At 56.4% G+C, this 20,209-nt stretch overlaps 2 protein-coding genes across 9 annotated transcripts in view; one reads left to right on the forward strand and one right to left on the reverse strand.

Moving 5' to 3' along the window:
• DNM2 (dynamin 2) overlaps positions 1–10,983 on the forward strand; it is a 97,402-nt gene extending 86,419 nt beyond the window's left edge. For 4 of the 8 annotated variants that reach the window (XM_058290284.2, XM_058290286.2, XM_058290287.1 and 1 more), the window contains 5 exons: positions 1,484–1,595; positions 1,740–1,904; positions 4,422–4,651; positions 5,298–5,549; positions 5,902–6,387. In XM_058290284.2, coding sequence (XP_058146267.1) covers positions 1,484–1,595; positions 1,740–1,904; positions 4,422–4,651; positions 5,298–5,549; positions 5,902–5,971 — 829 coding nt within the window. In that variant the 3' untranslated portion in view covers positions 5,972–6,387. Of the gene's footprint in view, positions 1–1,483; positions 1,596–1,739; positions 1,905–4,421; positions 4,652–5,297; positions 5,550–5,901; positions 6,388–6,681 lie in introns of those variants that run through there. The other 4 variants (XM_058290288.2, XM_058290291.2, XM_058290285.2 and 1 more) reach the window with 2 other exon arrangements.
• On the reverse strand, positions 6,827–9,374 carry TMED1 (transmembrane p24 trafficking protein 1). The gene is made up of 4 exons (XM_004447734.4): positions 9,192–9,374; positions 8,604–8,701; positions 8,288–8,471; positions 6,827–7,806 (listed from the first exon to the last, which is right to left on the reverse strand). Exons 1-4 carry the CDS (start codon positions 9,372–9,374, stop codon positions 7,588–7,590), a joined length of 684 nt encoding a protein of 227 aa, XP_004447791.1. The 3' UTR covers positions 6,827–7,587.
• Positions 10,984–20,209: the final 9,226 nt, after the last annotated feature.

The raw sequence follows: 20,209 nt of genomic DNA on the forward strand, positions 1-20,209 counted from the left end.
GCTGCATATGTCGCACAAAGCAAGACAGACCCAGAAGGCCAAGTACTGTGTGATGGCGTTACTGCGAACCAAATATACTGTGTAGCTTATCACAGGACGCAAAAAGAAACAGAACTTACATGTGTCCAGTACATTTAAATGGGAAACGAGTGTGTCTATTCAACTATGGGTTCTTTTTAGTTTTGTTTTTTTTTTAAAGATTTATTTTTATTTCTGTCCTCTTTCCCCCCGTTGTCTGCTCTCTGTGTCCATTCGCTGTTCTTCTGTGTCCGCTTGCATTCTTGTCAGCGGCACTGGGAATCTGTGTCTCTTTTTGTTGTCATCTTGCTGTGTCAGCTCTCTGTGTGTGCGGCGCCATTCCTGGGCAGGATGCGCTTTCTTTCGCGCTGGGCGGCTCTCCTTACGGGGCGCACTCCTTGTGCGTGGGGCTCCCCTACGCGGGGGACACCCCTGCGTGGCAGGGCACTCCTTGCGCGCATCAGCACTGCGCATGGGCCAACTCCACACGGGTCAAGGAGGCCCGGGGTTTGAACCGCGGACCTCCCATGTGGTAGGCGGATGCTCTATCCGTTGAGCCAAATCCGCTTCCCATCTTTTTAGTTTTAATTGTTTATAATTTCAGTTATTAAATGTACAAAATAAAGTTGAAGGGAAAAAAAAAAGGCAAGGGTGGAGGTATTCAGCCAGTTAGGGTGAGAGCTGGAGATAAAGTACTTCTCCCGGAATATGGAGGCACCGCAGTAGTTCCAGCTGATAAGGACGATTTAAGTGTGTAGACTGAAACAGAACGCTAGTGAAATGGCATCACGTGAAGCTGCCCATTCCACTCAAGTTCTGAGATCTCCCACCCTGTAGATAACTTCCATGTCTCTCTTTTACAGAAAACTAAGGATAATCCAGTGTCTCGAAAATTTAGTTTCACTATTATAAATATTTTCAAATAAAAACATGTAAATGAAAAAAAATTTTTTAAATGAACTAAAATGGAAAATTTGGCTTTCCCGGTCACCCCGGCCCCCCTCCTAGCCCTTGGCAGCCGCATGGCTCACCGGTGCCACATCACATGGCACAGAGAGGGGGCCTCCCGCCGCTGCGGGGTCCACTCCACACTCTCTAGAAAACCCCACGATGCCCACTGGAGGAGGAAGCGCCCGCGCCCGCTGCTGGGGGGTGGTCGGCTATATTTGGTCCCCACAGAGGGACTCAGGAGGGGTGCAGTTCCCAAAGGAAGGCAAAGCCACGGCTGAGCCAACAAAACCAGGCCGACGCCACGGGGCACCACGTCCCCCGCGCGGGTGCTGGGCTGCACATGCCAGCTCCTGGCGCCCGTGAGCCCGACGGGGTGGGCGCTGGTCCCCGCCTCGCCCTGCGGAGGAGGCGATGGGGCCCGAGACCTCCCGGCGTGGGCGCCGGCCCGCACCGCCCTCGGCCATCCGCCGAGTCCACAACCAGGGCCCAGCGTGCGCCCCTCCCGCCCCCCCAGGAACGTCTACAAGGACCTGAGGCAGATCGAGCTGGCCTGCGACTCGCAGGAGGACGTGGACAGCTGGAAGGCCTCGTTCCTCCGGGCCGGGGTCTACCCCGAGAAGGACCAGGTGAGGCGCCGCCCCCACCGGGCAGGGAAAGGCCTCGTTCCCGGAACCACAGAGGAGAGCCCCAGGGAGCACTGTTCCCGAGAAGGGGCTGGCCCCGCTCGCCCTGGCCGCGGCCGCCCCTGACCGCCCCCTTCCCCCCCGCAGGCCGAGAACGAGGACGGGGTCCAGGAGAACACCTTCTCCATGGACCCACAGCTGGAGCGGCAGGTGGAGACCATCCGCAACCTGGTGGACTCGTACGTGGCCATCATCAACAAGTCCATCCGCGACCTCATGCCAAAGACCATCATGCACCTCATGATCAACAACGTGAGTGCCCCCCGCCGCCCCCCAGGCCTCCGGGCACTCACCAGATGAAAACGAGAGGCCTCAGGGAAACTGAGGCCCAGAGCAATCAAGGCAGCTGCCCACAGGCCCGCAGGGAGAGGGACACAGAACTGGGGCGGGGCGGGGCCGCAGCCTGGCCCACAGCCCCCACGGCCCCCACGGCCGTTCCCTGCCTGCTCTGGGGTCCTGGGAGCCTCGCGGGGCTTTGGGCTCCTCTGGGGTGAAACGAAGGTGTCCTGAGCCCAGCGGGTTTGCAGGTCAGGCTTTCAGCTCAGCACGAGGTGCTCAGAAAGCTGCAAACCAGGTGGGGTTCATGTCGTGACCGTCGAAGAGCTCAGCCTGATAGGGTCTGAGGCAGGGGCTCTTAACAAGGGGTCCTTGGGGTGACATTCAGGAAAACATGATTCTCGTGGGGACGTGTCGGTGCAGGTGTGAAGTACGTACTAAATGATACACAGTACAGTGTGGGCTTAGTAGGGAGTCGGTGGTTTCCACCTGACTGGCAGAGGGTTCCAAGGAACAAAAAACGTTAAGGACCCCTGGTCTAAAGTAAAGGTCCTAAGTCCCCTGCCCTTTGACCCTGCTCTCTTGGTGTCCTCAACAGTGATCGAGGTAACAGTTTCTAGCTGTCCTTCCAGATAAATCTCCTCACCCGTCGATGGGATTTGTGATATAAATGGTTCTGTGGCTGTGAGATTTAAGAGATGTATATGCTTTGGTCCCACCATTCTGCTTTGGAGATTTTCTCCCTTGTTTCATAGCGGCTAACGATTGGGGGGAAAAAAAATATAACTCATCATAAATAGAATCCACTTAATAAACTTAATAGGCTGGCACAGGAACAAAGGACGACGAAGCTCTCCGGGCCTGTAATAACTCATTACCAAGTGGGAAAAGTGTGGAGCCAGCAATATACAGGAAGCTTCCACTTGTGTAGAAAGGGACGGGAGATGTATCTGTGTCATGGATTTGTATAGAGAGGCCTGAAAGTTTGTGCCAGAGTCTGGTAAGAGCACTTGCTTCCTGGCAGGCGGACTTGGGAGCTGGGGAGGCTAGCAAGTGGGAGGAGTTCTCACTGTAGCCTTCTGTGCCTGGAGATTATATTCTATTTTACCTTTTTCTGGTTTTCTAAAATTTGAGCCTTCGAGTCGCTAATGCTTTCACGTCGCTCACGATTCAAAGACTGTCAAGTATGGTCCTTCCTGCAGATGCTGAAAATGTATTGGGAAAAATTCAACATTCGCTCTTTAAAAGGCAACTGCAGATGTAGGCTTTCTTTAGAAGATTCTGTATATTGATTGAATCTGTGTTTCGATTGCAAATCCAACTTTTAAGTTACTGGGGGCTGGGGATCGAACCCAGGACCTCTCATGTAGGAAGCCGGTGCTCAACCACTGAGCCACATCAGTTTCCCCAAGCTGGTTTTTTTGTTTTGTTTTGCTTGTTTGTTTTTATGGGTTTTTTCCCAAAGGAGGTACCAGGCACCAAACCCAGGACCTCGCATGTGGGAGGCGAGCACTCAGCCACTTGAGCCACATCTGCTCCCCAATCTTGACCTTAATAGGGAAGCTAAACTCAAGAACAGGCTGACCACTTCCACACTGGCGTCTTTTCCTCTGAGAATTACGAGCCAATGCAAGTGGACAGGAAAAATAATTTGGAGGTGTGAAAAATGGAAAAGGAACAGAAAAACTGACCCTTCTTTGTGGAAGATAAGTTTGAGTACCTGGAAACCCTAAGAAAAGTAACAAACAGTACTCTAGCCTGTAGGATGCTTTCAGAGCAGGACAAAGTATAAAATCTGTGACCAGAAAGTCACCGTCTTCAAATAAAAGCCAGTGAGAAGTTAAAAAGGAGGTAAAGACAGCAACAAAAGAGATACAATACTAGGGATAAGTGTAATAAACTTGCGAGGTCAGGGGGAAGGACATTTGAAAGTGCCCAGATGGAAGGCTTGCCTGCGTTTTTTCTTTTATTTATTTCTCTCCCCTTTGCCCCCCCTCCTCCGTTGTCTGCTCTCTGTGTCCACTCGCTGTGTGCTCTTCTGTGTCCGCTTGCATTCTTGTCAGCGGCACCCGGAATCTGTGTTTCTTTTTGTTACGTCATCTTGCTGCATCAGCTCTCCGTGTGGGCAGCGCCATTCCTGGGCAGGCTGCACTTTCTTTCGCACTGGGCGGCTCTCCTTATGAAGCACACTCCTTGCATGTGGGGCTCCCCTACGCGGGGGACACCCCTGCGTGGCAGGGCACTCCTTGCGCACATCGGCACTGCGCATGGGCCAGCTCCACACGGGTCAAGGAGGCCTGAACCGTGGATCTCCCAGGTGGTAGGCAGACACCCTAACCACTGGGCCATAGCCCCTTCCCACGCCTGCGTTTTAAACGCACGGTGCGTTCCAGAGTCGTGCCGGAGGCCCAGCCAGCTCTTGCGCGGCACAGCGGCCGCGAGCCCACGTGGGGAGGGGCCCGGCCGGCCCCGCCTGACGCGCGCCCCCCGCAGAGCAAGGCCTTCATCCACCACGAGCTGCTGGCCTACCTGTACTCGTCCGCGGACCAGAGCAGCCTCATGGAGGAGTCGGCCGACCAGGCCCAGCGGCGCGACGACATGCTGCGCATGTACCACGCGCTCAAGGAGGCGCTCAGCATCATCGGCGACATCAGCACCAGCACCGTGTCCACGCCCGTGCCCCCGCCCGTCGACGACACCTGGCTCCAGACCAGCAGCCACAGGTTCGGGGGGGGGGGGGCGGCCCCCCGGGGCGAGAGGCTCAGCCTGGGGGGCAGGGGCTGCGGCTGGGGGTGGGAGGCTCAGCGGGGGGGGGGCACAGCAGGGCAGGGGCAGGCAGATGCCCTTCCGCCCTCCCACTCCACCTGCCCCCCCCCCCATGCCCTCCTGCAGAGGAGCCCAAGCGCACGCCAGAGGGCATGCTGGGAGTCTGGGCCAAGAAGCAGGGGGGTGTGTAGACCTGGGGGGAAGCGGGGTGTAAGGAGCCCACCCCGCAGACCCTCAGACAGGAATGGGCCTCACTGGGACACCAAGCAGTGAGGGCGGGTGGCCCGAGGGAGGGGCCGGGACAGGCCAGTCTGGGGAGAGCGCTGGCCCCTCCCCGACCTGGGGAGTCTGCGTCCTACGGGAAGCAGTGGGTGCCAGGCCCAGGCCCAGGTCCGCGGGGGGCCCGGGGAGGGAGAGCGGGGGCATGGGGCTGGGCAGGGCGCGGCCGGGCTCTGGAAGGTTCTGCAGCTGGGTGTGAGGTGCCCACGGGCGCAGGGCCCTGGCAGGGGGCCGGGGGCCGGCGCGGGGCAGCTGGGGTGGTCCCCGCGGCCCCCAGGGCCTCCTGCCCACCCCTCCACTGACACCCCTCTCCTTCCTCCACAGCCCCACCCCCCAGCGCCGACCCGCGGCCAGCGCGCACCCCCCGGGGCGGCCCCCAGCCGTGCGGGGCCCCACGCCGGGGCCCCCGCTGATCCCCACGCCCGTGGGCCCGGCGGCCTCCTTCGCGGCGCCCCCCATCCCGTCCCGACCCGGACCCCAGAGCGTGTTTGCCAACAGTGACCCCTTCTCGGCGCCGCCCCAGATCCCGTCGCGGCCGGCCCGGATCCCGCCCGGCATCCCCCCCGGGGTGCCCAGGTAAGGCCGCACCCTCCCCGCCGTCCCCCCACCTCCCTCCCGAGCGTGCGCCGGGGGGCCTCGCGCTCATCCCCGTTTGGCCGGTGGGGAAACTGAGGCACCGAGCGGCCACACAGTGCCAAGCCAGGGAGAAGCGGCGCCAGGGCTGAGCAAGGGTGGGCCGGGCGCCTTCTGGGCTCCCCTCCGTCTCCCCACTGGGCCCCCGGGGTCGGCCCGCGTCCACGTGAAGATCCGGGAGGACAGGGAGCACGCCGCGTCCCTCAGAGCCAGCAGGTGGCCCAGGGCCCCCCCGGCGCTGGTGCCCCCGGCCTGACCGCCCGCCCCTTCCCGCCCGTCTCTGTTCTCTCTGCAGCAGGAGACCCCCGGCCGCGCCCAGCCGGCCCACCATTATCCGGCCCGCCGAGCCGTCCCTGCTCGATTAGGCCGCGGGGCCCGTGCCGGGGCCGCTGCCCCGGGCACCACCGCCTGGCCGCCCCGTCCCGGGCCGGGACCAGCACCCAGCCCCAGCCCCGTGCCCAGCGGACCCCGAGATGGGCCACGGGGGCCGGGGGATCCGCCCGGGGCGCGGGCGATGGGCCTTGGGGGCCTGCCTCCCGCCAGGGCCGGCCCTGCGCCGCCCGCGCTGTACATATTCCTTCGGCGGTGGCGCCCCCTGCCCGCGCGCTTCTCCCCCCGGGGCGCCCGGCACGGGCCCGGCCTGGCTTCGGGGGGGGGGGACATCTGCCTCACCCCCGGGCTCCCGTCGGAGCGGACCTTGCCCACACCCCCTCGGTGTGACCACTGGAAGTGCCTGCACTCTGTAGCCTCTTACTGAACTAAAATAAAGGGAAGAAGCTTCTGGCGGCTGCCGTGTGGCCTTTTGTGGCGGCGCGCGGGCCGGGGACACGGGGCCATAGGCCCCCTTAGCGGGCGCCCTCGCTTGTGCCCAAGACGAGCCCCTGCCGTGGCAGGTGCTTTTTCCTTCACACCTCCCAAGTGGGGCGCGCACTCGCCCGCAGGCCCAGCTGCTGCCCCCCCCACCACGCACAGGCCCGAGGGCCCCCTCCAGCCCCCCTCTCCCTCTCTGGCTCCCAGGCCCGGCCGTGGACACCATGACACTCTGCTTTCTGGTTTTGTCTTCTCTCGTCCCCAGGCGACCACCTCCATCGGCGCCCACCCGGCCTTTCTTCTGAGCTTCGTGGGAGACCCCTCCCGAGCCTGCCTGGCCGCCCTGGGCCGGGGGCCTCAGGGACAGACCTGCCCGGGCTGGTGGCTCCGAGCCCCAATCACCAGCCTCCTTCATTTTCTGACCATAATTTATTGGCGGCAGCTCGCAGGCCAGACCCGCTTCTTGTCCCTCGAGGCTCCTGCGCAGGCCTGGCCCGGGGACCCCCCTCAGCCCTCCCTGGGTGGGACCCCTGCAGAGGTCGGGGAGGGGCGCGGGGCTTGCGGGCCCCTCTCCCGGAGCTCGGTTACAGACAGCCCCCGGCTGGGCCCAGGCCACCTTATAAAACTGTCCTGGCAAGAATACTGCAGTGACGTCTCCTTCCCGGCTCCCGGCAAGCCCCCAGCCCCCCAGCCCGGGAGCCACCCGCGGCCTCCCCCGTGTGCCCCTGACGGGCCAAGGGCAGAAGGCAGGCAGCGGTCCCACAAGCACCAAGACCTGGCTTGGAGGGGGCAGGGTGGGCATTGCTTCCTGGGTGCCATCCCCCAGCGGGCAGCGCCGTGCAGGGGGCAAGGCTCAGGCTAAGGCACGTTTACAGTCGGGGCCGCAGGCCGGTGGGGCCGGGAAATAAACCCCAGGGCCGCCCCCCAACACCGCAGTGCCCGCCACGCGCCACTTCCGGGAAATCGGCCAGGCCCCGGCTCCGAGCCGCCTCCCGGGGTCCCAGACCTGCAAGGCCCCGGTGCCCCCTTCCCCGCCCCAGAAGCGAGGTCACGCGCCAGGGCCCCGCCCTGGGCCTGCACGGCCTCGCCTCCGAGGGAAACTGAGTCCAGGAAGGGACCCCCGCCCCTGAGTCTCACGCTCGCTGCCCTTCGCGTCGGGAAGGGGAAGGGGCTACGTGGGCACGGGGCGCTTGTCCTGGAAGAAGCGCTTGAGTGTGCACACCTGCGCCACGGCCACGAGCAGCAGCACGGCCACGTTCACAGCCGACCAGAAGGTGACGCGTTCCAGGTTGCCCTCCTGCAGGTTGCGGTCGCGCGCCTCCAGGGCCCGCAGCAGGGTCAGCATCTGGATGCTGCGCTCCAGCCGCGCCCGCATGGTCTCGATGGACTCCTGGTGGGGGGGGGGGCAGAGGAGGCGGGGTCAGGCGGCCCAGAGAACGCGGGCTGCCTAAGTCTGAATCCTCCCTGGCTGTGTGACTGTGAGCAAATTAACCAACTTCTCTGGGCCTCAGTTTCCTCCTCTGTCAACCGCAAAACCGCCGTTGAGAAGGAGAGCACATATTCAGTAGTAGTTCTGATAAGAGGCACGGGGGCCAGGCTGTCTGGGTTAAAATACAGACTCTGCCCGGGGAGAATCATTGCCATCCCTTGCCTCAGTTTCCCCAACTGTAAAACGGGGGTCACTAGAGCCCAGGATCTGCTTCACGGGGTGGCTATGGCCATCGAGTAAATTATACAAGCTCTCAGAAGCGGCAAACGTCCTGGACTTGGTGAGCCGCGCTGGGGGCGCCACGATCTAGGGGCTCCTGTGTCGGGCCCGGAGAAGGACGCGGCCGGAGCAAGGGGAGGCCCCCGGCCCAGCCCGGGCGCACCTTGATGTCCTCCATCTTGACGTCCAGCATCTCCTCGGGCTCCACGGCCTCGGCCCAGCCCTCCACCTCCTCGTCCTCCTGCAGGCTGTCGAAGATGAGTTCAAAGAACACGAGCTTCTCGGAGATGGTGCTGAAGGAGTTGTCGAAGCACAGCTTGTAGTCCCCGGCCTCCGTGGGCTCCACGCTGCGACAGACAGACCGACCTGACCCGGAGTCGCCCGCAGCCGGGGGGCCGGCAGGGCCGTAACCCGAGGCCGCAGGGGAGGGGCAGGGCCGTAACCGAACCCCGACCTGCCCTGCGGGGGCCCTCGCTCACGTGTGCATGCCGTCCGCCTTGCGGGCCTCGCTGACCAGCAGCACGCCCTGCGGGCTCTCTAGCGAGAAGTCCACGTCCAGCCCAGCGCCACCGATCACCTGGGGGACAGGTAAGAGGGGGCGGGAGCGCCGGGGGGTGCGGGCGGCCCGAGGGCCCCTACCTGGGCAAGCCTGGGCGCTCTCACCTACCGCGGCCACCCTCGGGCCGCGCCCCTTGCCTTGGCTCCGCCCTCACTGGCAGGGCAGTTTGGGGGTCTGGGCTCTTTTCCGCAGGTCTCGCCACGAACTGAAGGCCTTGATCGACGTTTGCCTGGCCACGCCCCTTCTCCTGGCCCCGCCCCAAGCGAGCGCCCAGGGCCCAACCCCGGAGAATCCCTCTATTGAACACGCCCCTTTTATACAAGCCACGCCCAGAGCACCTCCTCCCTTAGGCCACGCCCCTCCGGTGGAGCCTCGCTGGCCCCGCCCCCGCGCTCCCACGCCCGAGCCCCGCCTCCTCCCCGCCCTAAGGCCCGCCCCCCATCGGCGGCGTAGCCACGCCCCCGCTCCCCGACTCGGCTCGCTCCCACCCGGGGCCCGGACCCACTACCTGGTATTCGGTCTCGAGGCTCGCGTTGGCCGGCGCGGACTGGTAGAAACACTGCTTCCTGCCCGCGGGCAGCAGGAACGTGAACTCCCCGTCCTGGATCGGCGGGGGTCCCGCCCCTGCCACCCCCGTTGGCGGCAGCAGTAGCCACAGGGCCAGGGCTAGGGCCGCGCCGGCCGCCATCATCCGGGTCACCCTCCGATCTGCTCGCGGGTCGCGGCTCCTTTAAGGGCTAGCCCTGCCCCTCTGCTACTCAACGGAGCTGATTGGCCGCCGCTTCCGTTCGCCTGCGGAGTCCGGAGTGAAGGACCCCCTGAGGTTCTAGCTGCCCGAGCGAATGCCTGATGGGCCTAAAAATGCTTAACTTCCTAGAGACTCTTTTCTGGAAGGCCTCCATGCCTAGTGTCAATCGGTGGTGCGGGGAAAATGATCAAAGTAGGTGCCACGATGGTCCACCCTTCGCAGGCAAAAGTTAAGACGACTGACGTGAAGGTGGCAGGGTCTTTCTGAGGCACCGCTCTGCCGTTTTCCCAGAGAGCGCCGCGCGTACTGACCATTGGGCCTTCCAGACTGCGAAGAATCGGCCCGAAGTAGCTGCTGGGCATGGTCCCACGCGCGACCCGTAGCGCTCGTGTATAAAAGGACTCCGCTGGCGCGGGGCGGTTGACTTGGGCGGTGTCTTTGTCTGGGCTCGAGAGCGTGGGGCCTCAGATTCGACCCCTGACCCCTGCTCTTAGAACCATCACTCGATCATATTCCCAATCTGCAAGTTGGGGGGCGAGGGCTCGATCACTCCCTAAGATGGTTGAGGGACATGAGCGCCCCGCCTCTGCCCCGAGGCAGCGGGGGAGCGCCCCGCACCCCGGGGGTCTCGAACTCAGGACCAAGGCGGGTAGAGAGAGCGAGGGAAGCGGCCCAGGGCCGGAAAAGTCAGAAGTCTAGGTGCTCAGAGGCAGCAGAGAGGCGGGGAAGAGCGTGTGGGCCTCGAGCCGGGTGGCCTGGCCTTGAACCCCTGCCTTTTCCGTGAGGGCACCACCCTGCTGCGCCTCGATTTGCTCGTCCATAAAATGCCAAATAGTCCTACCCCCTGGGCTGCAGTGAGGATTCCCCGGGACAGTACAGGCCCCGTGCTTGCATGCAGGAGCCTCTCAGGGAAGGTGTGGCGTTATCTGGGGAGCAGACAGGAAGGCAAAGGAGTCACTGTCGAGCTGGGCTCTGTGGCAATTCCATCTAAACCTAAGCGTTGAGGCAGTCGTTTTTCAGGATAGGCCTGGGAGAGCTTGGCAGTGGTAAAAGTCGCCTGCTCGCCCTTCAAAGACAGCTGATGGCTTTGAGAACTTGGGGGAGCCACGCCACTTTGTCCCCTTAAAGTTTGCACAGTGGCGTTCGATATTTCTTTTCGCTCCAGGTTTTCCTGTCACTCGTGACTACGACTATGGATATTCTGAAGTAGTTGTAGAGACTGTGGGTGATTTTTTTTTTTTTAATTGAGGTAAAGTTTACATGAAACTTATTTTCTGGTGGCTCATATTCTAATTATTAACTCTATGAGATTGCACAATAGGTATAGTTCATAGGAGCACAATCGTGCAGCATTTGTCCTTTTTGTCTGACTTGTTTCACTCAACATAATGTCCTCCAGGTTCATCCGTGTTGTCATCTGCTTCACGACTTCATTTCTTCTTACAGCTGCATAATAGTCCATCGTGTGTATAAAGAGTTTATCTATTCATCCGTGGACACCCGGGTTGTTTCCATCTTTTGGCAATTTTGAATAACACTGCTTTGAAAATCGGTATGCAGATGTCTGTTTGTGTCACTGCTCTCAGTTCTTCTGGGTATATACCTAGTATTGGTATTGCGGGGTCACATGGTAGATCTATATCTAACTTCCTTAGGAACTGCCAGAACAGACTTCCACAGTGGCTGTGCCAGTCTACATTCCACCAGCACTGAATAAGTGTTCCTCTCTCTCCACATCCTCTCCAATACTCCAAAGTTTTCTGTCTTTTTTTTTTTAAGTAAGTGCCAGGGGTTGAACCTGGGACCTTGTACGTGGGAGGCAGGCGCCCAACCACGGAGCTACATCCGCACCCCCGACTTTTTTTTTTTCTCCCTCCCCCTTGAGGCTTGCTTGCTGTCTGCTCTCTGTGTCCATTCGCTGCGCATTCTTCTGTGTCTCCTTGTCTCCCTTTGTTGCGTCATCTTGTGCCTGGGAGCTGGCCATCAGCCCTCCACACGCAGGTGCAGGCCGGCTTACCTTCACAAGGAGGCTCCAGGATGCAAACCCAGGGCTCCCCACGTGGTAGATGGGAGCCCAGTCGATTGAGCCACAGCTGCTTCCCCCAACTTTTTGATAGTGGCCATTCTAGTAGGTATGAAATGATAGCATCATAGTTCTGATTTGCATCAAAAATAGAATGAGGATAGAAAATGGGAAACCAAGGGTTAACTTGTGCAGCATGTAAAAAGGTTGTGTGTTAATCTTTGGAAATAAATTAAAAAGGTGAAAGCACGCGCACACACAGTTAAAGTGCAGAGTTCATTGATAATTTAGTATATTCACAATGCTCTGCAACTGCCACTTCTATCGAGTTCATCATCTCAAAAGGAAACCTCACATCCATTAAGCCGTTACTCCCGTTTCCCCCATCAGTCACCAATCTGCTTTCTGTCCCTGCAAATTTACTTATTCTGGATACTTCATGTATATGTAATCAGACAATATTTGACTTCGTGTCTGGCTTCTTTAACTTACCATAATGTTTTTAAGATTCATCCCCGTTGTAACAGGTTCATTTTAAAAAAAAAATACACTTTATTTTTTTAAAAAAGATATTTAGATTACAGAAATGTTACATAAAAAGTATATAGGGGATTCCCATATGCCCTACTCCCAACCCCTCCCACATTTTCCCACAGTAACAACATCCTTCATTAGTGTGGTGCATTTGTAACAAGTGATGAACACATTTTGGAACATTGCCACTAATATAGTTTACATTGTAGTTTACACTCTCTCCCCCACACAATTTTGTAAGTTATGACCAGATATAGAACGGATTGTATCTGTCGTTGCTATGTCATTCAAGACAATTCCCAATTCCTGAAAATGTCCCCATATTACACCTGTTTTTCCCTCTCCCCTCAGAAAACAGGTTCATTTCTAATTTCCAGGTTTAATATGGTAATTTTTGAGGACCAAACTATTCCACAGCAGCTGCCCAATTTGGCATTCCCACTAGCAATGTACAAGGATTCCAATTTCTACAACTCCTTGCCAAGACTTGTTATTTCCTGCTGCTTTTTAAATTATTATTATCTATCCTAGTGAGTGTGAAGTAGTATCTGATTGTGGTTTTATTATTTTTTTTTTTAAGGAGGTACTGGGGATTGAACCAGGGACCTCGTACATAGGAAACAAGTGCTTAACCGCTGAACTACAACCACTCCCCTCTCACTGTGGTTTTGATTTGCATTCCCGTATTGACTAATGATGTTGAACATCTTTCCATGTACTTGTATATCTTCTTTGGAGAAAGGTATCTTCAAGTCCACTGCTGATTTTTTAAAATTGGGTGGTTGTCTTTCTTCACTGAGGTGTAAGAATTAGTTCTATATTCTGGAGGGAAAAAAATAGAAGACGTGCCTTGTCTTTGCAGTTTGCCCCTGTGCTGGGGCACGCCTCCAACCCTTAGCCATCCCTTTACAACTCTGCCTTAGCCTTCACTTCCTGCTCACACTGAGCCAGAGCTCAGCCAGAGGTGAAAACTTAGGTGTTTTTTGAGCTTGCATCTTGTCCTGAGCGTGAGCATCCCTTTCCAAATTCTCCAGTATACTAGTTTGCTTTTGAATGCCCTGCCTTAACTACCCAGACTCAACCCGGCTTTCCCTCCCTGGATTTCTGCTTCTCTTCTGCTGTATCTATTGTTTGCCTCAGTGGGAACCTTTTGCTCCAGGCAGCTGCTCGTGGTTCCTTCACCTTAGCGTGTTTTAGAGGTGTGCCTGCCGTTTTCCACCTGCAGTTCTGAGTTAGGCAAAACAGAGTCAAGCCCCTTGCCTCAGTCCTTCAGGTGAACCCCAGACAATTACAATAGTCAAACGTGAGTCTCTAAAAATAAGGTCTTCTCTGCTGCCCCCAGAACCAGGGGCCAGGGTCTCCATGCTGGGATGCCAGCTACCACCTTCAAAACCATTGCTGAGCAGGCGGGGTGGGCAAGGGCAAGTAAAAATGCTACAGGGCTGCATTGATGGTCCTGTCGTTTTTAAGTGGCCTCTTATTTTTTTTAAGGTTTATTTTATTTATCCCCCCACACACACACTTCTTGTTTGTTTGTGCTCACTTCTGCTCTCTGTGTCCATTTGTTGTGTCCTCATCTTCTTTTTTTTTAAGGAGTCACCAGGAACTGAACCCAGGACCTCCCGTATGGGAGGGAGGTGCCTAATGGCATAGGGCCACCTCTGCACCCCTCTTGTTGTGTCTCTCATTGTGTTTCCTTATTGTATCTCTTTTTTGCACACCGTGCCAGCCAGTCACATCAGCTCATCTTGTTTTTGTTAGATGAGATTGGGCGCATTGAGGGTGGAATGGCCATAGACAGCTCATCTTCTTTAGGAGGCACCGGGAACCGAACCTGGGGCCTCCCATGTGGTAGGCGGGCACCCAACTGCTTGAGCCACATCCGCTTCCCAAGTGGCCTCTTTTATTTTTTATTTTTATTTTTTTATTTATTTCTCTCCCCTTCCCCCACCCAGTTGTCTGCTCTCTGTGCCCATTCACTGTGTGTTCTTCTGTGACCGCTTCCATCCTTATCAGCGGCACCAGGAATCTGTGTCTCTTTTTGTTGCGTCATCTTGTGTCAGCTCTCAGTGTGTGCGGCACCATTCCTGGGCAGGCTGCACTTTCTTTCGCGCTGGGCGGCTCTCCTTATGGGGCGCACCCCCTGAGTGTGGGGCTCCCCTATGCGGGGACACCCCTGCATGGCAGGGCACTCCTTGCGCGCATCAGCACTGCGCGTGGGCCAGCTCCACACGGGTCAAGGAGGCCTGGGGTTTGAACCGCGGACCTCCCATGTGGTAGGCGGACGCCCTAACCACTGGGCCAAGTCCACATCCCCCAAGTGGCCTCTTTTAAAAAGAAAAATTTATTGAAGTCCACCAATCATATAGGAACATAAATAAACAATAAGTAATATATAGTAAAAGTCGTGAACTTACAAAACACATCCGTATCAACATCCAGGCCTCCCTTACATCACCCACCCCTACCTTGCATTGTGGCGAAACATTTGTTACCAACTATGCAAAAGCATCCTCAAAATATTACTACCTATAGCCCATATCTTACATCTGGTGTATTTTCCCATAGCCCATGCAATTATTAACACCCTGTATTAGTATTATATGTTCGTTACAGTTCACGAGAGAACATTCTCCTATTCTGTCAACCACAGTTCTGCTCCTTGTTTCAGCGTTCGCTTGGTTCGTATGGTCCTTTGTTTTCCAGAAGCCTGGGAAAGTTGTTTCTGCCAGTTTTCACTTGGGGATTTTTCTGGACATTTCTTGGGAAGGATGGGCCCTCGACGCTCCCCACTGCACCCTCTTTGCGGGCATTCGGGTGATTCTTGTCTCCCGATTAAACAAAAACCACCACTCTCCCCCTCCCCAGTGATCCCGCCGATAGGTGCTAAGCATCCGACACTGAGTAGCACCCACCCGGCCCCGTGATATGGAGCTGACCCAGCGAAGGAGCCGGTCGGCGGGCAGGCAGGCCCAGCACCGAGGCGACTCCAGCTAGCCACGGGGGCCGAGCAGCCGAACGCGAGGCGGGAGAGGGTGACGGGCGGCTCCTGCAGCCTGGGTGGCGTGCGGGGCAGCCTTCCCCGCAGGCGCGCCGTCGAAGCCAGAGGAGGACAGCCCAGCGGCCAGGGGGCAGCGGGAGAGTGACGGGGGCCAGGAAGGAGGCCAGGGTGCCCGATGCGGGTGGCGCGGCCCGAGACGAGAGCAGCCAGCCGGGGCCACGTCCCGTGGGGTCCCTCTTCCCCTGGCGGTGTTGGGACCCTGGGATCTCAGGCAGGGGGTCCGCACGACCCCAGGAGGTCGTGGCGTGGCTTCCGGAGCCTGCTGAAGTCAGGACCAAAAGCTTCTCAGAGTCGGTGCCGGGGGGGGGGGTGGGGGGGGGGTGGGGGTCTGTGTGGCCCCCCGGGGCCGCTCGCTCCCCTCATCCGTCCGCTTGCCCGCCATGGCTGCCTTCTCCTCTGCCTCCCCGGCAGTTCCAGTCGCGGTAGGAGAACTGAGGGCCGGAGGAGAAGGAAGTCTTGCTAAGTCCTCTCTGGTTCCCACCCTGCCGGGCTGCTGGGGCTAACAGCTCCCTGGCCACCTGGCCAGTCCCTCTTGACCCTGCCCTTGACCTCTCAGTCGTGCCTCCTGAGGGTGTCATCCGTGAGAGGCACGGCCAATGCAGTACAGATGGATATTTTTCTGAGCAGAGGGCCCAGCAGACCCAAAAACGCAGGTTAGAGATTCCTGCTCCCTGTTAGATGCTCCCAGGAGTCCTTACATCCAGGTAAAGCCCCTTACACATGCTGTTCCATCTACCTAGAATGCCTTTCCCTGCCCTCCTCCTCAGGCGTTCGGAATCAGATGTCACCGCCACTCAGAAGCCTTCCCTGAATCTGCTCAAGCTGGGTCGAGAGCCCTCTCGACGGGAAGCAGATGCGGCTCAAAACAGCCGGGCTCCCGTCTACCATATGGGAGGCCCAGGGTTCAATTCCCGGGCCTCCTCGGGAAGGCAAGGTGATTCACACAGGAGTGCTGGCCCGAGCGGAGAACTGGCGCAGCAAGATGACGCAACAAAGAGAAACACGGAGAGACGATAAGAGACACAGCAGACCAGGGAGCTGGGGGCGGGGCACAAGAGATTGAGCACCTCTCTCCCACTCCAGAAAGTCCCAGGATTTGTTCCCGGTGCCACCTAAAGAGAAGACAAGCAGACACAGAAGAACACACAGCAAATGGACACAGAGAGCAGACAACGGGGCGGGGGGCCGGATAAATAAATCTTTTAAAAAAAAGAGCCCTCTCGGTGACCACCCCTGTCCTACATCCATACCTAGAGACACTGAGGGACTCTTTGTCTCACTCGCTGCTGAACTTTCGAGCTCCTTGAGGGCACAAGCTGTTTCGTTCATCCGAGTCCTAGGCTGTAGGTCAGTCGGCAAACAGTCGTGGGCTAAACAAGCCATGTCTCCTTCACCCCCCAGAAGAGAGGCACGAAAATAGAATGAGCATTCTCCTGGCTTTCAGGTCACCCCAGGACAATCGGATATTTAGGGTTCGCCGAGGTGGGGTGGGCACTGGGGATAGGGTGGAGGCGACGCGGAGAGCCCATCCCTGCGCTCCCCGAGCAGCAGTTACTTAAAGAAATGGCCAAGGCCGAATTCAACAAATGCAAGCATGTCCTGGGAACTACCTTGACCTAATCCCACGGGTATTTACAGGGTTTGTCAAGTAACTCTGGAGTGTGCTTTTGTCTCTGGTGCACATAGAGTATCAAGATACACGGGGCTATAAAAAAACAGTATCGCTAAATGTCAAAGGAGGGACATTCATCTGTGAGTCCTCTAGACCAGGGGTGCTTAAGCCTTTTGTTCACAGACCCCTCTGCCAGTCAGGTGGAGAGCACGGGCCCCTGACTAGGTCCACACTGCGCTGTGTATTATTCAATAAATACACGCCCGCACCCCCACGTCCCCACGAGAATCGTGTTTTCTTGAATTTCCGTTCAAGCCCAAGGACCTCTTGCTCAGAACCCCTGCCCGAGAGCCTCGACCGGTGCCTGGCACACAGTAGGTGCTCGTCAGATATCTGGATGAAGCTGTAGGCAGAATGAGGTGGGTGTGGCATGGATGTGCCCAGGGAGAAGGCCTCGCACTCTTGTCAGAGTCTTGAAGGAGTCTTGGGCCCATAAAAGGGATCAGAACGGGAAGCGGACGTGGCTCAATGGATCGAGCGTCCGTCTACCACGTGGGAGGTCCACGGTTCAAACCCCGGGCCTCCCTGACCCGTGTGGAGCTGGCCCACGCGCAGTGCTGATGCGCGCAAGGAGTGCCCTGCCACGCAGGGGAGCCCCACGCGTAGGGGAGCCCCACGCGCAAGGAGTGCGCCCCGTAAGGAGAGCCGCCCAGCGCGAAAGAAAGCGCAGCCTGCCCAGGAATGGCGCCGCCCACACGGAGAGCTGATGCAGCAGATGACACAATCAAAAGAGACATGGATTCCTGGTGCCCCCAAGAATGCAAGAACACACAGCGAATGGACACAGAGCAGACAACGGGGTGGGGGTGGGGAGAAATAAATAATAAATCTTAAAAAAACAAAAAGGCTCAAAACCACTAGATACAAGCCTGAAATTCATTTCAAGTGCTGTCAAGCTTATTCTAACGGCGGGGAGCAGCCAGACCTCGGCATCCAGAACGCTCCAAGTGCTTAGAAGCCCCACCCGCCACCACTTTGTCCAGCTGGAAGCGTCCCTTCTCCTCTCCCGGCATGGCAACGTCCCCAGGGTACCGCCGGCTGCTGTGTGGCCGTGGGGCAGCATCCCTCGGCCACACACAGGGAACGAGGCACAGCCCGGGACCCCAAGGCCGCTACGCCGAGCCGCTGGCCGTCGTCGAAGAGCCGGAGAAGAGTGGGACCCGCCTCCGCAGGGCCCAGCAGTGCACCGCAGAGACTAAAACAGGCCGATCACACGCGGGGACACGAGGGGACCGGGGTGAGAGCGCTGGGCCAAGCCAGAGTGGCACGGCCCAGCCTCGCCGCCGTGTGCGCTTTGCAGGCTCTGCATTCTACAAGACCAGAAGTTCCAGTCCTTCTCCCCTGTGCGGATGAGAATCTTGTTTTCAAAACTGTAACCGTTTGCTTTTCTTTCCTCCCTATTTCCCTCTCACAGTGCACTAGGCTCTGAACCTCCTGACTTAAACATCGAGGAAAGGTTTTGCAGTTGATTAGGATTTGTGTTTCAAGTAGTTAGGAAGTGCCCATGTTTGCTTCTTTTCCTTAAGCATTGATAAAAAAAATAATACATGGAAAAGTTACCTATCTCCCCCCACCCAAGGGAAGGCACCTTTTAAAAATTTTTTTAATTTATTTTTTTTAGCAACATTTTTATTGTCTTTTTTAAAGATACATAGTTCACACAAAATGTTACATCAAAAATAGAAGAGAAAAAAATAATAAAAGATTAAAGGGAAGCAGGCTTGGCCCAGTGGTTAGGGCGTCCGCCTACCACATGCGAGGTCCACGGTTCAAACCCTGGGCCTCCTTGACCCGTGTGGAGCTGGCCCATGCGCAGTGCTGATGCGCGCAAGGAGTGCCCTGACACGCAGGGGTGTCCCCTGCATAGGGGAGCCCCACATGCAAGGAGTGCGCCCCGTAAGGAGAGCCGCCCAGCGTGAAAGAAAGCGCAGCCTGCCCAGGAATGGTGCCACACACACGGAGAGCTGACACAGCAAGATGACACAACAAAAAGAAACACAGATTCCCATGCCACTGACAACAGAAGCGGACAAAGAAGACGAAGCAGCAAATAGACACAGAGAACAGACACTGGGGTGGGGGGAAGGGGAGAGAAATAAATAAGTAAATAAAATCTTTAAAAAAAAAAAAAGATTGAAAAAGACAAAAGATATATGAGGTCCCCATACACCCCACTCCCCATCTCCCACTCCTTCCACAAAAGTTACCTATCTTAAATCAAACTGTAATTTACCTCCAATATACCGGTATCTTACTTTAATCTTCTCTTTTGCATACATTTATGTTGCCTAAATTCTTTGTTCCCTTTCATAAGCTAATACAACTCTAAGGATTCTGTTTTCAGTAAGTACTGACAGAAGACTTCACTCATTAGCTGGTCCCAGTTTGGCATACAGTGTAGATTCTGCTTAATATAAGTTCATTTAAAAAAAGAAAGGGGAAGCAGACGTGGCTCAACCAATAGACTCTCTCTCTACCATATGGAAGGTCCAGGGTTCGATCCCCAGGGCCTCCTGACCCATGTGGTGAGCTGCAAAGAGTGCCGTGCCCTGCAAGGAGAGCCGCCCAGTGTGAAAAAAGCACAGCCCACACAGGAGCGGCGCCGTGCCCACGGAGGGCTGATGCAGCAAGATGATGCAACAAAAGAGAGATGCAGTTTCCCAGTGCTGCAGATGATGCAAGCAGATGCAGAAGAACACACAGCGAATGGACACAGAGAGCAGACAATGGGGGTGAAGGGCAGAGAAAGAAAGAAAATAAATCTTAAAAAAAATAATAATAATAAAAAATTATTTCTCCCCTCCCCCTTGTTGTTTTTCACTTGCTCTGTCTGTTCGTCTTCCTTGTTCCTTTAGGAGGCACCGGATCCAAGCCAGCAACCTCCCATGGGGTAGGCGGGAGCCCAGTTGCCTGAGCCACATCTGCTTCCCATAACTTAAGCAGATGCATGACTATTAGTGCTTTGAAGTCAAATAAAAAGTGCACAAATTATAAATACAGAAGAGTAACCTATCCTACCTATCAGGGACCCCTGAAGATTTTCATACTGAGACTGTATGTGAATTTCAGTTGTGTGTTTCCTGTAAGTTGATCAAAATGTCTGGGAAAAAATGACTAAAACAGTTTGTATCTTTGTATGTACTTATTATTTGGTGTAATAATAAAGCTTATTTTCATTAAATTTTTTTTCAAAGGAGTGTATTCTCTGATCACAAAAGAATTAAATTAGAAATCACTAATAATAAGCTATCAAATATTTGGAAACTAAACAACACATTCCTAAGTAACTTATGGGTCATAGAAACAAATCACAAGGGAAATAAGATATTTCCAACCCCGACAATGAAACAATATATCAAAATGTGTGGGATGAAATTAAAGCAGTACCTAGAGGGAAATGGAGCTTTAAATGTTTATGTTAGAAGAGAAGAAAGATTTTAAATCAACGAGCTAAGCTCCTACCTTAAACTAGAAAAAGAAGAGCCAAT

Source organism: Dasypus novemcinctus, chromosome 30 (genome assembly GCF_030445035.2).
Source record: "Dasypus novemcinctus isolate mDasNov1 chromosome 30, mDasNov1.1.hap2, whole genome shotgun sequence".
Classification (NCBI taxonomy): domain Eukaryota; kingdom Metazoa; phylum Chordata; class Mammalia; order Cingulata; family Dasypodidae; genus Dasypus; species Dasypus novemcinctus.

What these genes read in the sequence shown, in the direction of transcription:
- TMED1 (XM_004447734.4), bottom strand. Translation starts at nt 9,374, where the DNA reads ATGATGGCGGCCGGCGCGGCCCTAGCCCTGGCCCTGTGGCTACTGCTG. An exon ending in AAGGCGGACGGCATGCACAC is followed by an intron (nt 8,472 to 8,603) that starts GTGAGCGAGGGC and finishes TGTCTGTCGCAG; the next exon opens with CGTGGAGCCCACGGAGGCCG. An exon ending in TCAAGATGGAGGACATCAAG is followed by an intron (nt 7,807 to 8,287) that starts GTGCGCCCGGGC and finishes CCCCCCCACCAG; the next exon opens with GAGTCCATCGAGACCATGCG.